General features: G+C 45.8%; 1 protein-coding gene across 1 annotated transcript in view; it reads left to right on the top strand.

Annotated features, from left to right (window-relative positions):
• Positions 1–8,235: 8,235 nt before the first annotated feature.
• LOC132591435 (sodium/hydrogen exchanger 6-like) overlaps positions 8,236–19,399 on the top strand; it is a 51,114-nt gene continuing 39,950 nt past the window's right edge. Inside the window, exons 1-4 of the mRNA XM_060270012.1 lie at positions 8,236–8,544; positions 15,551–15,750; positions 16,640–16,717; positions 17,516–17,592. Coding sequence (XP_060125995.1) covers positions 8,271–8,544; positions 15,551–15,750; positions 16,640–16,717; positions 17,516–17,592 — 629 coding nt within the window. The 5' untranslated portion in view covers positions 8,236–8,270. The remainder of the gene's footprint in view (positions 8,545–15,550; positions 15,751–16,639; positions 16,718–17,515; positions 17,593–19,399) is intronic.

The following is a 19,399-nucleotide window of genomic DNA, read 5'->3' as shown; positions in this document are numbered from 1 at the left end:
GGCAAGAAAGAGAGGAAGGAGGAAGGCGGGGCCGCTGCTGGTGGGCGGGAGTGGGCGGGGCCGAGGCCTGCCAATGGCTGCACCACACGCCCTTCTTCGCAGCCTGGCTCTCTATTGGCGAGTTTCTGAGGGGATGGTTTTGACGCCTTTTTTCCCTTCCCCCTCAGCTCCTCTTCCTGTTCTCCTCACCAAGCACCTTTTCCCATAGTCAAGAAAGACAAATATATATCAATAGACCAGGCATACATAGGCAACCTTGGCTCTCCAGATGTTTTGAACTACAACTCCCATGATCCCTGACCACTGGCCCTGTTAGCTAGGGATCATGGGAGTTGTAGTTCCAAAAGTCCTGGAGAGCCAAGGTTGCCTATGGCTGAAATAGACCAAGCGAAGGGGGGACTTTTCAATCGAAAAAGGCAACAGCAGCAAATAGGCCGTGAAGAAACACAAGAATCCTAGAGTTGGAAGGGACCACAAGGGTCATCTAGTCCAACCCCCTGCATAGAATCATAGAGCTGGAAGGGACCCCAAGGGCCATCCAGTCCAACCCCCTGCCAAGCAGGAAACACCATCAAAGCATTCTTGACAGATGCCTGTCAAGCCTCTGCTTCAAGACCTCCAAAGAAGGAGACTCTGCCGCACTCCTTGGCAGCAAACCCCACTGTCGAACAGCTCTGACTGTCAGGAAGTTCTTCCCAATGTTGAGGTGGAATCCTTTTTCTTGTAGCTTGAATCCATTGCTCCGTGTCCGCTTCTCAGGAGCAGCAGAAAACAACCTTTCTCCCTCCTCCATATGACATCCTTTCATATATTTGAACATGGCTATCATAGAATCATAGAATCCTAGAGTTGGAAGAGACCACAAGGGCCATCCAGTCTAACCCCCTGCCAAGCAGGAAACGCCATCAAAGCATTCCTGACATCTGCCCGTCAAGCCTTCGCTTAAAGACCTCCAGAAAAGGAGGAGACTCCGCCCCACTCCTTGGCAGCAAATCCCACTGTCGAACAGCTCTGACTGTCAGGAAGTTCTTCCTCATCTTGAGGTGGAATCTTCTTTATCGTAGCTTGGACCCATTGCTCAGAAAACAGAGGCCTGACGAGGAGCCCAAGATGGCAGGCACAGCAAGAGCAAAACTTTTAACCAACTTCAAGCGGTGGTTTTGGGTGAGGGGAGAGGCTGTCTTTGTACAAAGGGAAACTTGGGTCTTCCTGGGACCCACTAGAATGGAAGAATTGAAAAATGGCAGCTGCTCTTTCCTGCAAAGCCGACACAGTATAAATGACGTCCAGAAATTTTATCAAGCAAAGGTCTAATGTATTTATCATTAGTCATTTAATATTATGGATGGTCTGGGATTGTTATAATTTAACTTGTCATAATCAAAGTTGAAATCCCCATTGAACTCAATGGGCCCTTACATCTGAGTAGACATGTGTAGGATTGCATGGCAACCCTCTCTTATTCTTTCTTTCCTTCTTGCTTTATTAGAATCATAGAATCCTGGAGTTGGAAGAGACCCCAAGGGCCATCCAGTCCAACCCCCTGCCAAGCAGGAAACACCATCAAAGCATACTTGACAGGTGTCTGTTAAGCCTCCGCTTAAAGACCTCCAAAGAAGGAGACTCCACCACACTCCTTGGCAGCAAATCCCACTGTCGAACAGCTCTTACTGTCAGGAAGTTCTTCCTAATGTTTAGGTGGTTATACTATTAGAATCATAGAATCCTAGAGTTGGAAGAGACCCCAAGGGCCATCCAGTCCAACCCCTTGCCAAGCAGGAAACACCATCAAAGCATTCTTGACATATGCCTGTCAAGCCTCTGCTTAAAGACCTCCAAAGAAGGAGAAGACTCCACCACACTCCTTGGCAGCAAATTCCACTGTCGAACAGCTCTTACTGTCAGGAAGTTCTTCCTAATGTTTAGGTGGTTATACTATTAGAATCATAGAATCCTAGAGTTGGAAGAGACCCCAAGGGCCATCCACTCCAACCCCCTGCCAAGCAGGAAACACCATCAAAGCATGATTGACATATGTCTTGTTAAGCCTCTGCTTAAAGACCTCCAAAGGAGACTCCACCACACACCTTGGCAGCAAATTCCACTGTCGAACAGCTCTTACTGTCAGGAAGTTCTTCCTAATGTTTAGGTGGAATCTTCTTTCTTGTAGCTCGTGTCCGCTTCTCTGGAGCAGCGGAAAACAACATTTCACCCTCCTCTATATGACATCCTTTAATATATTTGAACATGACTATCATATCACCCCTTAACCTTCTCTTCTCCAGGCTAAACATACCCAGCTCCCTAAGCCGTTCCTCATAAGGCATTTTGGTTGCCCTCCTCTGGACACGTTCCAGTTCGTCAGTATCCTTCTTGAACTGTGGTGCCCAGAACTGGACACAATACTCCAGGTGAGGTCTGACCAGAGCAGAATACAGTGGTACTATTACTTCCCTTGATCTAGATGCTATACTCCTATTGATGCAGCCCAGAATTGCATTGGCTTTTTGAGCTGCTGCTTTATTAACTTGCTTTATTTCTTGTTTGCTTTATTAATCTGTGATTAATAAACTTTATTTAAAAAAAACTAGGGATGGGGTGTTAGACAATCTTCATTTAATCATTTTCAGATCATGGGTCTCCCCAATACTGATCAAGGTTTGCATTTGATTTAGGCTTCCATCAAGGTATACAGCTTTTAATATTTTGAGATGTTTGGATTCATGAATGATGTTGTACACTGCCCTGGGCGCTCCCTTGTGGGAAGGGCAGAACAACAACAACAACAACAAAACAACAACAGCAGCAGCAACAACAAGATGCCCTTAACCACAGAACTGTGGGACTTCTTAGTGAATGAATTTTCCATGCTAAGGACGAGGAAGCAGTTTTGTCTTTTTATAATCTTTGATAATTCCTGGAGAACAAGCGAAGTCCCAGCAGACTGGAGGAGGGCAAATGTTGTCCCTGACATCAATACCAGGAAAGATTCTAGATCAGATCATTAAGCAAACGGTCTGTGAGCACCTAGAAAGAAACTCTGTGATCACCAAAAGTCAGCATGGGTTTCTGAAAAATAGGTCATGTCAGACTAATCTGATCTCATTTTTTGACAAGCCTGGTAGATGAAGGGAACGCTGTGGATATAGCCTATCTTGATTTCAGCAAGGCCTTTGACAAGGTGCCCCATGATATTCTTGTAAAGAAGCTGGTAAAATGCAGGCTAGACAATGCTACCATTCAGTGGATTTGTAACTGGCTGACTGACCGAACCCAAAGGGTGCTCATCAATGGCTCCTTCTCATCCTGGAGAGTAGTGACTAGTGGGGTGCCACAGGGTTCTGTCTTGGGCCTAGTCTTATTCAACATCTTTATCAATGACTTGGATGATGGGCTTGAGGGCGTCCTGAGCAAGTTTGCAGATGACACCAAATTGGGAGGGGTGGCTAATACCCCAGAGGACAGGATTACACTTCAAAATGACCTGAACAGATTAGACAACTGGGCCAAAGCAAACAAGATGAATTTTAACAGGGAGAAATGTAAAGTACTACACTTGGGCCAAAAAAATGAAAGGCACAAATACAGGATGGGTGAAACCTGGCTTGAGAGCAGTACATGTGAAAAGGATCTAGGAGTCTTGGTAGACCACAATCTTTACATGAGTCAACAGTGTGATGCAGCAGCTAAAAAAGCCAATGCAATTCTGGGCTGCATCAATAGGAATATAGCATCTAGATCTAGGGAAGTAATAGTACCACTGTATTCAGCTCTGGTCAGACCTCACCTGGAGTACTGTGTCCAGTTCTGGGCACCACAGTTCAAGAAGGATATTGAAAAGCTGGAATGTGTCCAGAGGAGGCAACCAAAATGGTCAAAGGCCTGGAAACGATGCCTTATGAGGAACGGCTTAGGGAGCTGGGTATGTTTAGCCTGGAGAAGAGAAGGTGAAGGGGTGATATGATAGCCATGTTCAAATATGTAAAAGGATGTCATATGGAGGAGGGAGAAAGGTTGTTTTCTGCTGCTCCAGAGAAGCGGACACGGAACAATGGTTTCAAACTACAAGAAAGAAGCTTCCACCTCAACATTAGGAAAAACTTCCTGACAGTAAGAGCTGTTCGGCAGTGGAATTTGCTACCAAGGAGTGTGGTGGAGTCTCCTTCTTTGGAGGTCTTTAAGCAGAGGCTTGACAGCCATATGTCAAGAATGCTTTGATGGTGTTTCCTGCTTGGCAGGGGGTTGGACTGGATGGCCCTTGGGGTCTCTTCCAACTCTAGGATTCTATGATTCTATGTTGTTGTTTTTAAAGCAATTTATTTGATTTTCTAATTTAACACATTTAAACAAAAACAAATCACACATACAACCACAAACACAACAACACGTAATAAACATAATAAACACAAAAAATTCTCTTCTTAACATCTTTTCAATCCTTACAATTTTCTTTGCTCTGCCGAGCTTCGACTTCCCTCCTTCCCACCATTCGGTTTTCTTATTCACTCCTATCATGCAGTTCCTTTATTTTTCATCTACTTAAAGTCAATTCGTAGGGTTTATTTCAGTCCTGCAAGTGTCTTTTTAACTTCTACACTTCTTCTCCATATAATCCACAAATTTACTCCACTCCTTTTGGAACCTTGCCTCTCCCTGGTTTCGTATCCTGCTAGTCAGTCTTGCTAATTCCGCATAGTCCATCATTTTTGTCTGCCACTCTTTGATCGTCGGTAACTCCTGAGTTTTTCCATTTTGGGGCTAACAAAGTCCTAGCCGCGGTTGTCGCGTACATAAATAATACCTGATCTCCTTTCATTATCTCTCATCCTATAATTCCTAATAAAGAAGCTTCCGGTTTTTTTGGAAAAGGTATATTTAAAAACCTTTTTCATTTCATTATATATCATTTCCCCAAATCTTTTAATTTTGTTGCATGTCCACCATATATGATAAAATTCACCCTCCTTCTCTTTCCATTTCCAGCATGTTTTGCTACTCATCCTAAACATCTTCCTGACAGTAAGAGCTGTTCGGCAGTGGAATTTGCTGCCAAGGAGTGTGGTGGAGTGAGTCTCCTTCTTTGGAGGTCTTTAAGCAGAGGCTTGACAGGCATATGTCAAGAATGCTTTGATGGTGTTTCCTGTTTGGCCTTCTCGGTAGTGGCACCCACCCTGTGGAATGCCCTCCCACTAGAGGTCAAAGAGAACAACAATTACCAGACCTTTAGAAGGCATCTCAAGGCAGCCCTGTTTAGGGAAGCTTTTAATGTTTGATGGATTTCTGTGTTTTAGTGTTTTGTTGGAAGCCGCCCAGAGTGGCTGGGGGAACCCGGCCAGATGGGCGGGGTATAAATAATAAATTATTATTATTATTATTATTATTATTATTATTATTATTATTGGCAGGGGGTTGGACTGGATGGCCCTTGTGGTCTCTTCCAACTCTAGGATTCTATGATTCTATGATCTTAGCCAATTTTACTGGTGTTAAATACCATCTATACATCATCTTCAAAACATTCTCTTTCAGGGTAGCGCATGCAGTAAATTTCAAAGTTTGATTCCACAATTTCTTTCTCTCTCTCTCTCTCTCTATATATATATATAAATCTTTATTGAGGTTAAAAATACAAAACATAAGAACTAATAATAAGAATAAAATATCGCAAAGAAAATAATACAAATATTCCAAATAAACCAGATAAATAAACTAAAACATTAACCAAAAGTTATACATAAATCAAAATTATAATCTCCAATATCTCTTCTGAATCAACTATGTTTCATAAATCAATATATCCATCCTTCATTTATAAACCGACTTCCACTTGTCTTCTTTCCGGACTAAAAGTTTTTTGCACTGCTTCACTTAGTTTCCAATCTTTAATCTTTAATCTCCAATCTTTAATCTGTGCGAAATGTTAGAAGTAAATCCAAGTTTTTATCATGGCGCACTGCTTTCTGAGATATTCGCCAAATTTTTCCCAGTTTTGAACAATTTTTTTTTTTATTTCCCCCTCTGAGTGCGTTTGTTAATTTTGCTAATTCCACATAATTTAATATTTTCTCCTGCCATTCTCCAATTTTTGGGATTTCTCCTTTCCCCCAATATTTTGCAAGTAAAATTCTTGCTGCTGCTGTTGCGTATAAAATAACTTTCTCATCCTGTTTCTTTCCACAATTTCAACCACGCGTCATATTCAATATTACACCCAAAATCTTTTGCCCATTTTATCACCGCATCTTTTGTCAATTCATCCTTCGTATACCATTCTAACAACAAATCATACATTTCTGACAACAATTTCGTTCCGCCTTCCGACCAATCTATTTGTAATTTGGACCTTTTGTCTTCAAAACCTATTTTTTTTAAAAAATCATTTATAAACACATCATTTACTTGGTGGTATTGCAACCGTCCAGTTAGACATTCTTTAATTTCTTCATCAGATTTCAACTTCCATCCCGGCAGTTTTGTCTTTGGAACGTATTCTGGTAACCCCACCTCGAAAGGAGTATCGGCACTGGGGAAGAGGCAGAAAAGCGCAATCAAAATTGGATTTTTTTATTTGTGGAGGAACAGAGGGATGCTATAGGTTTATAAAGTAAGGAAATGACATATGGGAGGACGAATTGTTTTCTTCCTCCCACGATACTGCATTTGAATTTGGATCGTCCAATTAAACTTTTATTCCCATCACACTGGAAGACAAACTTCCATGATGAAGTCAGTGCTGTGCCTTGTTTTCAGTTCTGAAATAGAATTCTACCTTTTACCTATGAATAACAGAGAGGGATGGATCTATCATTGGCTGTTAGTCACGGTGGCGAAATGGACTAAATGCGGAAGCAGAACAAGGTTGGGAATGCTCAAGATGAAGTGCGAATGAATGAATGTTTATTGGATTGGCCCTTGGATCACCAATAAACACGATGACAGAACTTTCATCAAGACACAGTAGTTACAATTAAAATTCATATACGTCTGTAAATCCTTGTGATAAGCAGAGAATTCTAGAATCATAGAATCCTAGAGTTGGAAGAGACCCCAAGGGCCATCCAGTCCAACCCCCTGCCAAGCAGGAAACACCATCAAAGCATTCTTGACATATGGCTGTCAAGCCTCTGCTTAAAGACCTCCAAAGAAGGAGACTCTACCACACTCCTTGGCAGCAAATCCCACTGCCGAACAGCTCTTACTGTCAGGAAGTTCTTCCTAATGTTGAGGTGGAATCTTCTTTCTTGTAATTTGAATCCATTGCTCCGTGTCTGCTTCTCTTCTATGGTAAAGGGAGAGAGGAAGGAGGCTGAGCAACAGCGGAGTAGCCTGGGAGCAAGGAAGTGGCTAGAGTCCCCTGACAGAGAAGGGGGAGGTTTCTGAGGTTGGTGCCTCGGAAAAAAAGACTTTAAATTGCACTTTAACCGCACGGCAACTTCACAGCCGTCTGTCAAGAATGCTTTGGTGGCGTTTCCTGCTTGGCAGGGGGTTGGACTGGATGGCCCTTGGGGTCTCTTCCAACTCTAGGATTTTATATATATATAAGGATGTCATATAGAGGAGGGAGAAAGGTTGTTTTCTGCTGCTCCAGAGAAGCGGACACGGAGCAATGGATTCAAAGGACAAGAAAGAAGATCCCACCTCAACATTAGGAAGAACTTCCTGACAGTAAGAGCTGTTCGGCAGTGGAACTTGCTGCCAATGAGTGTGGTGGAGTGAGTGTCCTTTGGAGGTCTTTAAGCAGAGGCTTGACAGCCATATGTCAAGAATGCTTTGATGGTGTTTCCTGCTTGGCAGGGGGTTGGACTGGATGGCCCTTGGGGTCTCTTCCAACTCTAGGATTTTATATATATATATAAGGATGTCATATAGAGGAGGGAGAAAGGTTGTTTTTTGCTGCTCCAGAGAAGCGGACACGGAGCAATGGATTCAAACTACAAGAAAGAAGCTTCCACCTCAACATTAGGAAGAACTTCCTGACAGTAGGAGCTGTTCGGCAGTGGGATTTGCTGCCAAGGAGTGTGGTGGAGTCTCCTTTTTAAAGCAGAGGCTTGACAGGCATCTGTCATGAATGCTTTGATGGCGTTCCCTGCTTGGCAGGGGGGGGTTGGACAGGATGGCCTTTGGGGGTCCCTTCCAACTCTGTGATTCTCGGATTCTTCCACGCTGGGATCATGTGCGTGCTCCTCGCGCGCCCCTGCCGGCCTGTTGGAAGAGGTGCTTCCTCCTTCCGGCCGGGAAGAAGCGGATCGGGAAGCGGAGGAGGAGGAGCCATGGCCGCCCTGGCCCAGCTGCCGCGCAGGGTGGGAGACGACCCTGGCCGGCTGCTGCTACTGCTGCTGCTGGGCCTGATCCTGGCTCGGCTGGCCTCCGGAGCGCTGGAGGAAGAGATCGTGTCGGAGGCGGCGGCCGAAGCCAGCCACCGGCAGGACAGCGCCAACCTGCTGATCTTCATCCTCCTCCTCACCCTCACCATCCTCACCATCTGGCTCTTCAAGCACCGCCGGGCGCGCTTCCTCCACGAGACCGGCCTGGCCATGATCTACGGTGGGTGTCTAACTCTCTCTAGGAGCAGGGGGTCTAGCAGGGAAGCTTAGGGCCCCCCCACCAAACGGAAAGGGGGGGGGAAAACAATCCTGGATCCGCATGGGGATCAAAACTAGGGGGGGGGGGCAGGCAGGCAAGCGATGACGTGATCCACCTCAACTTCCTGACAGTAAGAGCTGTTCGGCAGTGGGATTTGCTGCCAAGGAGTGTGGCGGAGCGAGTCTCCTTCTTGGGAGGTCTTGAAGCAGAGGCTTGACAGCCACATGTCAGGAATGCTTTGATGGTGTTTCCTGCTCGGCAGGGGGTTGGTCTGGATGGCCCTTGGGGTCTCTAACTCTTCTTAGGAGCAGGGTGTCTAGCAGGGAAGCGAAAGAAGCTGTCGCTTAGGGCCCCAAACGGAAAGGGGGGGGAATCCTGGATCCGCATGAGGATCAAAACTAGGGGGGGGGGCAGGCAGGCAAGCGATGAGGTGGTCCACCTCTACATTAGGAAGAACTTCCTGACAGTAAGAGCTGTTCGGCAGTGGGATTTGCTGCCAAGGAGTGTGGCGGAGTGAGTCTCCTTCTAGGGAGGTCTTTAAGCAGAGGCTTGACAGGCACATGTCTAACTCTTAGGAGCAGGGTGTCTAGGAGAAGCAGGGATTCTAGCCGGGAAGCGAAAGAAGCCATCGCTTAGGGGCCCCCACCACCACCAAACGGAAAGGGGCGGGGAAACAATCCTGGATCCGCATGAGGATCAAAACTAGGGGGGGGCAGGCAGGCAAGCGATGACGTGGTCCACCTCAACATGAGGAAGAACTTCCTGACAGTAAGAGCTGTTCGGCAGTGGGATTTGCTGCCAAGGAGTGTGGCGGAGTGAGTCTCCTTCTTTGGAGGTCTTTAAGCAGAGGCTTGACAGGCATATGTCAAGAATGCTTTGATGGTGTTTCCTGCTCGGCAGGGGGATGGACTGGATGGCCCTTGGGGTCTCTTTCAACTCTATGATTCTATGATTCTATGCAGGGGGTTGGACTAGATGACCCTTGTGGTCTCTTCCAACTCTAGGATTCTATGATTTTGGGACTCCTGAGGACCCCACTCTAGCTGCGAGATGGCGATTTGGTTGCCTCACTCTAACTGCATCTTAGAGAGGGATTCATAGTCACAACGTGTTTTATAATCTGCTCCTGTTAAGAGCTGACATGGGGGGGGGGATCACAAAGTGTCGCTCCCTAGTACTCATACGCAGGATTACAGCCCAGAAACATAAGAAGAGCCTGCCGGATCAGACCAAAGGCCACAAAGGATTTATCACGGCAGAGTTTGGTTTGGGGTTTTTGCTCTGATTCTAGGGCGGATGGCGGGTTTGATCTCAAAACAGTTTGATCTCATCGAATCGTCATAGAATCGTCATAGAATCCTAGAGTTGGAAGAGACCCCAAGGGCCATCCAGTCCAACCCCCTTGGATTTGCTGCCAAGGAGTGTGGCGGAGTCTCCTCCTTTGGAGGTCTTGAAGCAGAGGCTTGATGGGCATCTCTCAAGAATGCTTGGATGGTGTTTCCTGCTTGGCAGGGGGTTGGACTGGATGGCCCTTGGGGTCTCTAACTCTTTTTAGGAGCAGGGTGTCTAGCAGGGAAGCGAAAGAAGCTGTCACTTAGGGCCCCAAACGGAAAGGGGGGGAATCCTGGATCTGCATGAGGATCAAAACTAGGGGGGGGGGTTAGGGTTAGGCATGTTTAGCCTGGGGAAGAGAAGGTTAAGGGGTGATATGATAGCCATGTTCAAATATATGAAAGGATGTCATATGGAGGAGGGAGAAAGGTTGTTTTCTGCTGCTCCAGAGAAGCGGACACGGCGCAATGGATTCAAACTACAAGAAAGAAGATTCCACCTCAACATTAGGAAGAACTTCCTGACAGTAAGAGCTGTTCGACAGTGGGATTTGCTGCCAAGGAGTGTGGTAGAGTGAGTCTCCTTCTTGGGAGGTCTTGAAGCAGAGTGTTTCCTGCTCGGCAGGGGGTTGGACTGGATGGCCCTTGGGGTCTCTTCCAACTCTAGGATTCTATGATTCTATGTACAATCCTGGATCCGCATGAGGATCAAAACTAGGGGGGGGGGCATGCAAGCGATGACGTGGTCCACCTCAACCTGAGGAAGAACTTCCTGACAGTAAGAGCTGTTCGGCAGTGGGATTTGCTGCCAAGGAGTGTGGCGGAGTCTCCTTCTTTGGAGGTCAGTCAGCCAGTTCCAAATCCGCTGAATGGTAGCATTGTCTAGCCCGCATTTTACCAGCTTCTTTACAAGAATATTATGGGGCACCTTGTCAAAGGCCTTGCTGAAATCAAGATAGGCTTCATCCACAGCGTTCCCTTCATCTACCAGTCTTGTAATTCTGTCAAAAAATGAGATCAGATTAGTCTGACATGACTTATTTTTCAGAAACCCATACTGACTTTCAGTGATCACAGCGTTCCTTTCTAAGGTGCTCACAGACCGTTTGCTTAAAGATCTGCTCTAGAATCTTTCCTGGTTTTGATGTCAGGCTGACTGGGCGGTAATTGTTTGGGTCCTCTCTTTCCCCCTTTTTGAAAATAGGGACAACATTAGAAGATTCCACCTAAACATTCGGAAGAACTTCCTGACAGTAAGAGCTGTTCGGCAGTGGGATTTGCTACCAAGGAGTGTGGTGGAGTGAGTCTCCTTCTTGGGAGGTCTTTAAGCAGAGGCTTGACAGGCATATGTCAAGAATGCTTTGATGGTGTTTCCTGCTTGGCAGGGTGTTGGACTGGACCTTGGGGTCTCTTCCAACTCTAGGATTCTAGGATTCTATGATTCTAGAAATCATGTTGATCATTTTACATTTAATCTTATTTTCTCCTATTATATCTATTTGCTTCTTCAGCCTCTTTGTACTTCCACTTCCCTTATTGTCCGTTTTTAATCTTATATTTCTTTTCTAAATAAATCTCGAATTTCTTCCAGTCTTCTTCCACCGTCTCCTCTCCCCGGTCTCGGATTCTCCCAGTCAGTTCAGGCAATACCACCCCCATTTTGAGACATCTTCCCTTGCTCCCACCACCCGCCCACATTTTTGGGTGAAGCCCATGCCTAGGAGAGGGGCAGGGGGAATCGCTGGGGCCGTGATCTATGCACCTGGCAGCGAGTCCGCTGCCTAACTTTGGGCGCACCTTTAGATTCATAGAATCATAGAATCCTAGAGTTGGAAGAGACCCCCAAGGGCCATCCAGTCCAATCCCCTGCCAAGCAGGAAACACCATCAAAGCATTCTTGACATATGCCTGTCAAGCCTCTGCTTAAAGACCTCCAAAGAAGGAGACTCCACCACACTCCTTGGCAGCAAATCCCACTGCCGAACAGCTCTTACTGTCAGGAAGTTCTTCCTAATGTTGAGGTGGAATCTTCTTTCTTGTAGTTTGAATCCATTGCTCCGTGTCCGCTTCTCTGGAGCAGCAGAAAACAACCTTTCACCCTCCTCTATATGACATCCTTTCATATATTTGAACATGGCTATCATATCACCCCTTAACCTTCTCTTCTCCAGGCTAAATATACCCAGCTCCCTAAGCCGTCCCTCATAAGGCATTGTTTCCAGGCCTTTGACCATTTTGGTTGCCCTCCTCTGGACACGTTCCAGCTTGTCAGTATCCTTCTTGAACTGTGGTGCCCAGAACTGGACACAGTACTCCAGGTGAGGTCTGACCAGAGCAGAATACAGTGGTACTATTACTTCCCTTGATCTAGACCATGGGTCCCCCAAACTAAGGCCTGGGGGCCGGATGTGGCCCAATTGCCTTCTAAATCCGGCCCACGGACGGTCCGGGAATCAGCATGTTTTGACATTGATAGAATGTGTCCTTTTATTTAAAATGCACCTCTGGGTTATTTGTGGTGCCTGCCTGGTGTTTTTACATGAATAGAATGTGTCCTTTTATTTAAAATGCATCTCTGGGTTATTTGTGGTGCCTGCCTGGTCTTTTTACATGAGTAGAATGTGTCCTTTAATTTAAAATGCATCTCTGGGTTATTTGTGGTGCCTGCCTGGTGTTTTTACATGAGTAGAATGTGTCCTTTTTTAAAAAATGCATCTCTGGGTTATTTGTGGTGCCTGCCTGGTGTTTTTACATGAGTAGAATGTGTCCTTTTTTTAAAAATGCATCTCTGGGTTATTTGTGGGGCCTGCCTGGTGTTTTGACATGAATAGAAAGTATCCTTTAATTTAAAATGAATCTCTGGGTTATTTGTGGTGCCTGCCTGGTGTTTTTACACGAGTAGGATGTGTCCTTTAATTTAAAATGCATCTCTGGGTTATTTGTGGGGCATAGGAATTCATTCATTTATTTTTTTTCAAAATATAGTCCGGCCCTCCACAAGGTCTGAGGGACAGTGGACCAGCCCCCTGCTGGAAAAGTTTGCTGGCCCCTGATCTAGACGCTATTCTCCTATTGATGCAGCCCAGAATTGCATTGGCTTTTCAGGATCTGCCCAGTTTCCTTCGTGCATATGATGAAGCAAACTGCCGCTGCCGAAAGAAAGGTTGTGTTTCCTAGCCCTCTGGGTATCACAAGACCATTTGTTTTTCCATGTTCAGGTGCGCTCCGTGAAGCATAAACAACAGGTAAGATTACAGGCAGGTAGCCGTGTTGGTCTGAGTCGAAACCAAATGAAAAAATTCCTTTCGTAGCACCTTAAAGGCCAACTCAGTTTTTATTTTGGTATGAGCTTTCGTGTGCATGCACACGAATCTGAAGAAGTGTGCATGCACACGAAAGCTCGTACCAAAATAAAAACTGAGTTGGTCTTGAAGGTGCTACTGAAGGAAATTTTTTAACAGGTATAAGGTGGTTGTGTCCCTGCTCTTTCTGGAGCTTCCCACACAAGGTGAGAGAATGCCTGCCTTGCGCACCCTTTCGCAGACACAAAAACGCACGCCGGTCTTGCTACGTATCTGCCGTTCTGCTCACAGTGCAGAATCCATCCACCTGCCACGCTCTTGCCCCGGACCTGCCCCCCTGTGGGCAGGTTAATAAACAAATCCATGCTTGAGGGCATCCTGGTAAAATGCAGGCTAGACAATGCTACCATTCAATGGATTTGTAACTGGCTGGCTGACCGAACCCAAAGGGTGCTCATCAATGGCTCCTTCTCATCCTGGAGAGTAGTGACTAGTAGGAAGAACCACAGGGTTCTGTCTTGGGCCCAGTCTTATTCAACATCTTCATCAATGACTTGGATGATGGGCTTGAGGGCATCCTGAGCAAGTTTGCAGATGACACCAAATTGGGAGGGGTGGCTAATACCCCAGAGGGCAGGATCACACTTCAAAATGACCTTCACAGATTAGACAACTGGGCCAAAGCAAACAAGATGAATTTTAACAAGGAGAAATGTAAAGTACTACACTTGGGCAAAAAAAATGAAAGGCACAAATACAGGATGGGAGACACCTGGCTTGAGAGCAGTACATGTGAAAAGGATCTAGGAGTCTTGGTAGACCACAAACTTGACATGAGTCAACAGTGTGATGCAGCAGCTAAAAAAGCCAATGCAATTCTGGGCTGCACCAATAGGAGTATAGCGTCTAGATCAAGGGAAGTAATAGTACCACTTTATTCTGCTCTGGTCAGACCTCACCTGGAGTACTGTGTCCAGTTCTGGGCACCACAGTTCAAGAAGGAGACTGACAAGCTGGAACGTGTCCAGAAGAGGGCAACCAAAATGGTCCAAGGCCTGGAAACGATGCCTTATGAGGAACGGCTTAGGGAGCTGGGTATGTTTAGCCTGGAGAAGAGAAGGTTAAGGGGTGACATGATAGCCATGTTCAAATATATCAAAGGATGTCATATAGAGGAGGGTGAAATGTTGTTTTCCGCTGCTCCAGAGAAGCGGACACGGAGCAATGGATTCAAACTACAAGAAAGAAGATTCCACCTCAACATTAGGAAAAACTTCCTGACAGTAAGAGCTGTTCGACAGTGGGATTTGCTGCCAAGGCGTGTGGTGGAGTCTCCTTCTTTTGAGGTCTTTAAGCAGAGGCTTGACAGGCATATGTCAAGAATGCTTGGATGGTGTTTCCTGCTCGGCAGGGGGTTGGACCGGATGGCCCTTGTGGTCTCTTCCAACTCTACGATTCTATGATTCTATGAACTTCCTGACAGTAAGAGCTGTTCGGCAGTGGGATTTGCTGCCAAGGGGTGTGGTGGAGTGAGTCTCCTTCTTTGGAGGTCTTTAAGCAGAGGCTTGACAGGCATATGTCAAGAATGCTTTGATGGTGTTTCCTGCTCGGCAGGGGGATGGACTGGATGGCCCTTGGGGTCTCTTTCAACTCTATGATTCTATGATTCTATGCAGGGGGTTGGACTAGATGACCCTTGTGGTCTCTTCCAACTCTAGGATTCTATGATTTTGGGACTCCTGAGGACCCCACTCTAGCTGCGAGATGGCGATTTGGTTGCCTCACTCTAACTGCATCTTAGAGAGGGATTCATAGTCACAACGTGTTTTATAATCTGCTCCTGTTAAGAGCTGACATGGGGGGGGGGGATCACAAAGTGTCGCTCCCTAGTACTCATACGCAGGATTACAGCCCAGAAACATAAGAAGAGCCTGCCGGATCAGACCAAAGGCCACAAAGGATTTATCACGGCAGAGTTTGGTTTGGGGTTTTTGCTCTGATTCTAGGGCGGATGGCGGGTTTGATCTCAAAACAGTTTGATCTCATCGAATCGTCATAGAATCGTCATAGAATCCTAGAGTTGGAAGAGACCCCAAGGGCCATCCAGTCCAACCCCCTGCCGAGCAGGAAACACCATCAAAGCATTCTTGACATATGCCTGTCAAGCCTCTGCTTAAAGACCTCCAAAGAAGGAGACTCCTCCACACTCCTTGGCAGCAAATCCCACTGCCGAACAGCTCTTACTGTCAGGAAGTTCTTCAGCGTTCCCTTCATCTCGAACCAAGCGCAGAGCAAAACCATGCGCAGAAGACAACCTGAATTTCCTCTCCGCAGGTGTCCTGGCAGGTGCCGTCCTTCGCTACGGCATCCACATCCCCAGCGATATCAACAACGTGACCTTAAGCTGCCCAGTGGAAACCAGTCCGGCGACTCTGTTGGTCAACCTCAGCGGGAAGTTCTACGAATATACCCTGAAAGGGGAAATCAGTTCCCACGAGCCTAATAATGTCCAGGACAACGAGATGCTCAGAAAGGTAAGCCGCTTTCTGTTTCATCCCTCCGCCCTAGAAAGGGTTTCTCAGTTCCAGCTCTGGCTTTCCAAACCAACCGATTGATTGATTTATTTTTTTAATTAATTCAATTAAGAATACATATGCTCAGCTTTTCCATACCTATCCATGTAAAAAGAGAATTACAAATCGCATCAACGAAAATCATGTAACGAAAATTTAAAGGCAAAGAAATTGAAAAAAAAGTGAGAATAGCAAGTCAGGAACAATCATGACTTCCACCGCTTTGTCATACGGTAAGTAACTTAGCATTCCTCAAACTTATCTGTCTTTTTATCTTTTGTTGGTATTGTAAATTTTCGCCGTTCGCCTTCCCTTATCTCCTCTCATATTGCTATTTTGGCGAGGTTATTCTAGACAAGAAAGAAGATTCCACCAAAACATTACGGAGAACTTCCTGACAGTAAGAGCTGTTCGACAGTGGGATTTGCTGCCAAGAAGTGTGGTGGAGTCTCCTTCTTTGGAGGTCTTTAAGCAGAGGCTTGACAGGCATATGTCAAGAATGCTTTGATGGCGTTTCCTGCTTGGCAGGGGGTTGGACTGGATGGCCCTTGGGGTCTCTTCCAACTCTATGATTCTATGAAATCACATTTCTGCATTACCTAAAAATTTCCACTTCCAGGTATGGTGAAGAAGGGTGTTCCTGTTTCGATTAATGGGAGCTTTTTCTTGTGAAATTAGACATTGTTCCCAGGTTGTAAAAGCCAAACATTTGGCTCCCTGAAGCGGTTGTGTTTGGTAACGTTCTTAATCTTGATTTAAAGTGCACTTAATTAAGCTTTATATACAGCCTTATGTAAAACTTTCCTTACCTGCATTTTTATTCGTTCTTTTTTTTTTTTAACTTCTACAGGTGACATTCGATCCGGAAGTATTCTTCAACATCCTGCTCCCTCCGATTATATTTTATGCAGGATACAGCTTGAAAAGGGTATGTCCTTCCTCGTTGAAACCGATGCTTTCATATGTCGAAATAAATTCTGCTGCCTTTACATCGTTGTCAGATGCATAGGCGTCAACTTCGGGATTCCGGAAAATAAGGGAAAATAAGGGATCTGCGGCGGCGCGCCACCGGAAGCCGCTTCTATGCATGTCCAGACATATGCAGTAGCGACTTCCCGTGCCGGGCCGCCCGTGTCTGCATGTCTGGGCACCAGAAATCACTTCCGAAGGCCATAGCTGCCAAGTACCCCGTTTTCCCCGGGAAACCCCCCGTTTATACTTACCTTTTCCCGGTGGTCCCCCGTATCACTTCATCTCCCGTTTTTCTCCTGCCGGCGGCCATTTTTTTTCTTTCCAATTTGCCCTTCTATGGGCACAAAAAATGGCCGCCGGCGGCTTCGAAAGTCGCATCTGCACATGTCCGGAAGTGCATAGACGCGACTTCCGGCGTCGGCCATTTTTTGTGCCCATAGATGGGCGGAGCGACACCGGAAGTTGCGTCAACGCACTTCCTGACATGCGTACAAGCGACTTTCGAAGCCGGCGGCGGCCATTTTGGGTGCCCATAGAAGGGCAAAGCGACACCGGAAGTTACGTCGACACAACGTCCGGTGTCACACGGCTGCCGGTCCCGGATCCTGCAGTCTGGGACTTGGAAGGTAAGCCTGAGCTAAGGGAGAAATTGCGCATTTTGGAACAAGTAATCCGGAATCCACTTGGAACAGTATCTGACCGTCGGCTCTGAAGCCGTTGAATTTAATAGAAGACTCTCTCTCTTGCCTCGTAGCGGCATTTCTTTCGAAACCTGGGATCGATCCTGGCCTACGCTTTCCTCGGAACGGCCATTTCCTGCTTGGTGATAGGGTGAGTGTTTGTCCCTCTAGACGTCTTGAAAATGGAAGGAGAGTGGATGAGGATGAGTGCAGGAATCCTGAAGGGTGTGAGCAGCCGTTTAGTATCCACCAGATGTAGAAAGCCTTCTTCTTTCTCTATTATTCTTTTTTGTTATCAAGCTTAGGAATCTGAAGGTGCTAAATGTTCAGTTGAAAACCAGTGTTGTTCTCGTACAGTGTTGCCTCGCTAGACGAATTTAATTCGTTCCACGGGTCTTTTCTTACAACGAAAAATTAATCTAGCGAATCCCATTGAATTTTTTTCGAAATTTTTTTTTTGCCCATAGGAACGCATTAATTGAATTTCAATGCATCCCTACGGGAAACCGCGATTCGCTAGATGGATTTTTCATAAAACAAATTCGTCTAGTGAGGCAACCTCCGCTCGAAAAATCCTTTAGTTAAGCGGAAATTTCGTTAAGCAGGGCATTCGTTACGCGAGGCAGCACTGTACTTGAGATTAGCACATTAATATTCATTCATCCTGCCCTGGACCAGCACTGAACAAAACGCTGAGTTAGTACATTTTGCAATGTTACAAGCTATGTGACTTTGCTGCTAGCCGTGTTTCTCCGAAAATAAGACACCGTCTTATATTTATTTTTCCTCAAAAAAACAACGCTGGCTTATTTTCAGGGGATGTCTTGTTTTTTTTTTTTAATTAAGTATGGAATTAATTAAGTATGCCTATCACTATGGCTTATTTCCGCATAGCTGCCAAGTACCCCGTTTTCACCGGGAAACCCCCGTTTTTACTTACCTTTTCCCGGTGGTCCCCCGTATCACCTCCAAAAATAAGACACCGACTTATATTCATTTTTCCTCAAAAAAGAAAAAAGAAAACACGGTGGCTTATTTTCAAGGGATGTCTTATTTTTTTAATTACATGTCCAGCCTCACCTCTTCCTTGGCGCCCTCCAGAACTGCACCTATCACTATGTCTTATTTTCAGGGTATGGCTTATATTGTGCAAATGCTTAGAAATCCTGCTATGGCTTCAGATTCCACCTCAACAAGAGGAAGAACTTCCTGACAGTAATAGCTGTTCGACAGTGGGATTTGCTGCCAAGGAGTGTGGTGGAGTGAGTCTCCTTCTTTGGAGGTTTTTAAGCAGAGGCTTGACAGCCATATGTCAAGAATGCTTTGATGGTGTTTCCTGCTTGGCAGGGGGTTGGACTGGATGGCCCTTGTGGTCTCTTCCAACTCTGGGATTCTATGATTCTATGATATGATAGCCATGTTCAAATATATGAAAGGATGTCATATAGAGGAGGGAGAAAGGTTGTTTGCTGCTGCTCCAGAGAAGCGGACACGGAGCAATGGATTCAAACGACAAGAAAGAAGATTCCACCTCAACATTAGGAAGAACTTCCTGACAGTAAGAGCTGTTCGACAGTGGGATTTGCTGCCAAGGAGTGTGGTGGAGTCTCCTTCTTTGGAGGTCTTTAAGCAGAGGCTTGACACCCATCTGTCAGGAATGCTTTGATGGTGTTTCCTGCTTGGCAGGGGGTTGGACTGGATGGCCCTTGTGGTCTCTTCCAACTCTAGGATTCTACGATTCTATGATTCTATTTTATGGGTATGTCTTTATTTTCAGAGAAACAGGGTAGTGTTGTTGTTTTTTTAAAGGGCTGTGGTCTTTTTTTGTCTTATGACTTTACTCTCCTAATCATTAATCAATAGTCTAGTAATGAATTGCAATGGTTGGGAAAGATTTTCTGTACAATTACAATTGGCTGATTTGGAGAGTTGATTTTGTCAGAAGCAAAATATTGAAT

Source organism: Zootoca vivipara, chromosome W (assembly GCF_963506605.1).
Source record: "Zootoca vivipara chromosome W, rZooViv1.1, whole genome shotgun sequence".
In the NCBI taxonomy this organism is placed as follows: domain Eukaryota; kingdom Metazoa; phylum Chordata; class Lepidosauria; order Squamata; family Lacertidae; genus Zootoca; species Zootoca vivipara.
The sequence above is the reverse complement of the archived record's forward strand: the minus strand, read 5'-3'. Positions and strand labels throughout refer to the sequence as shown.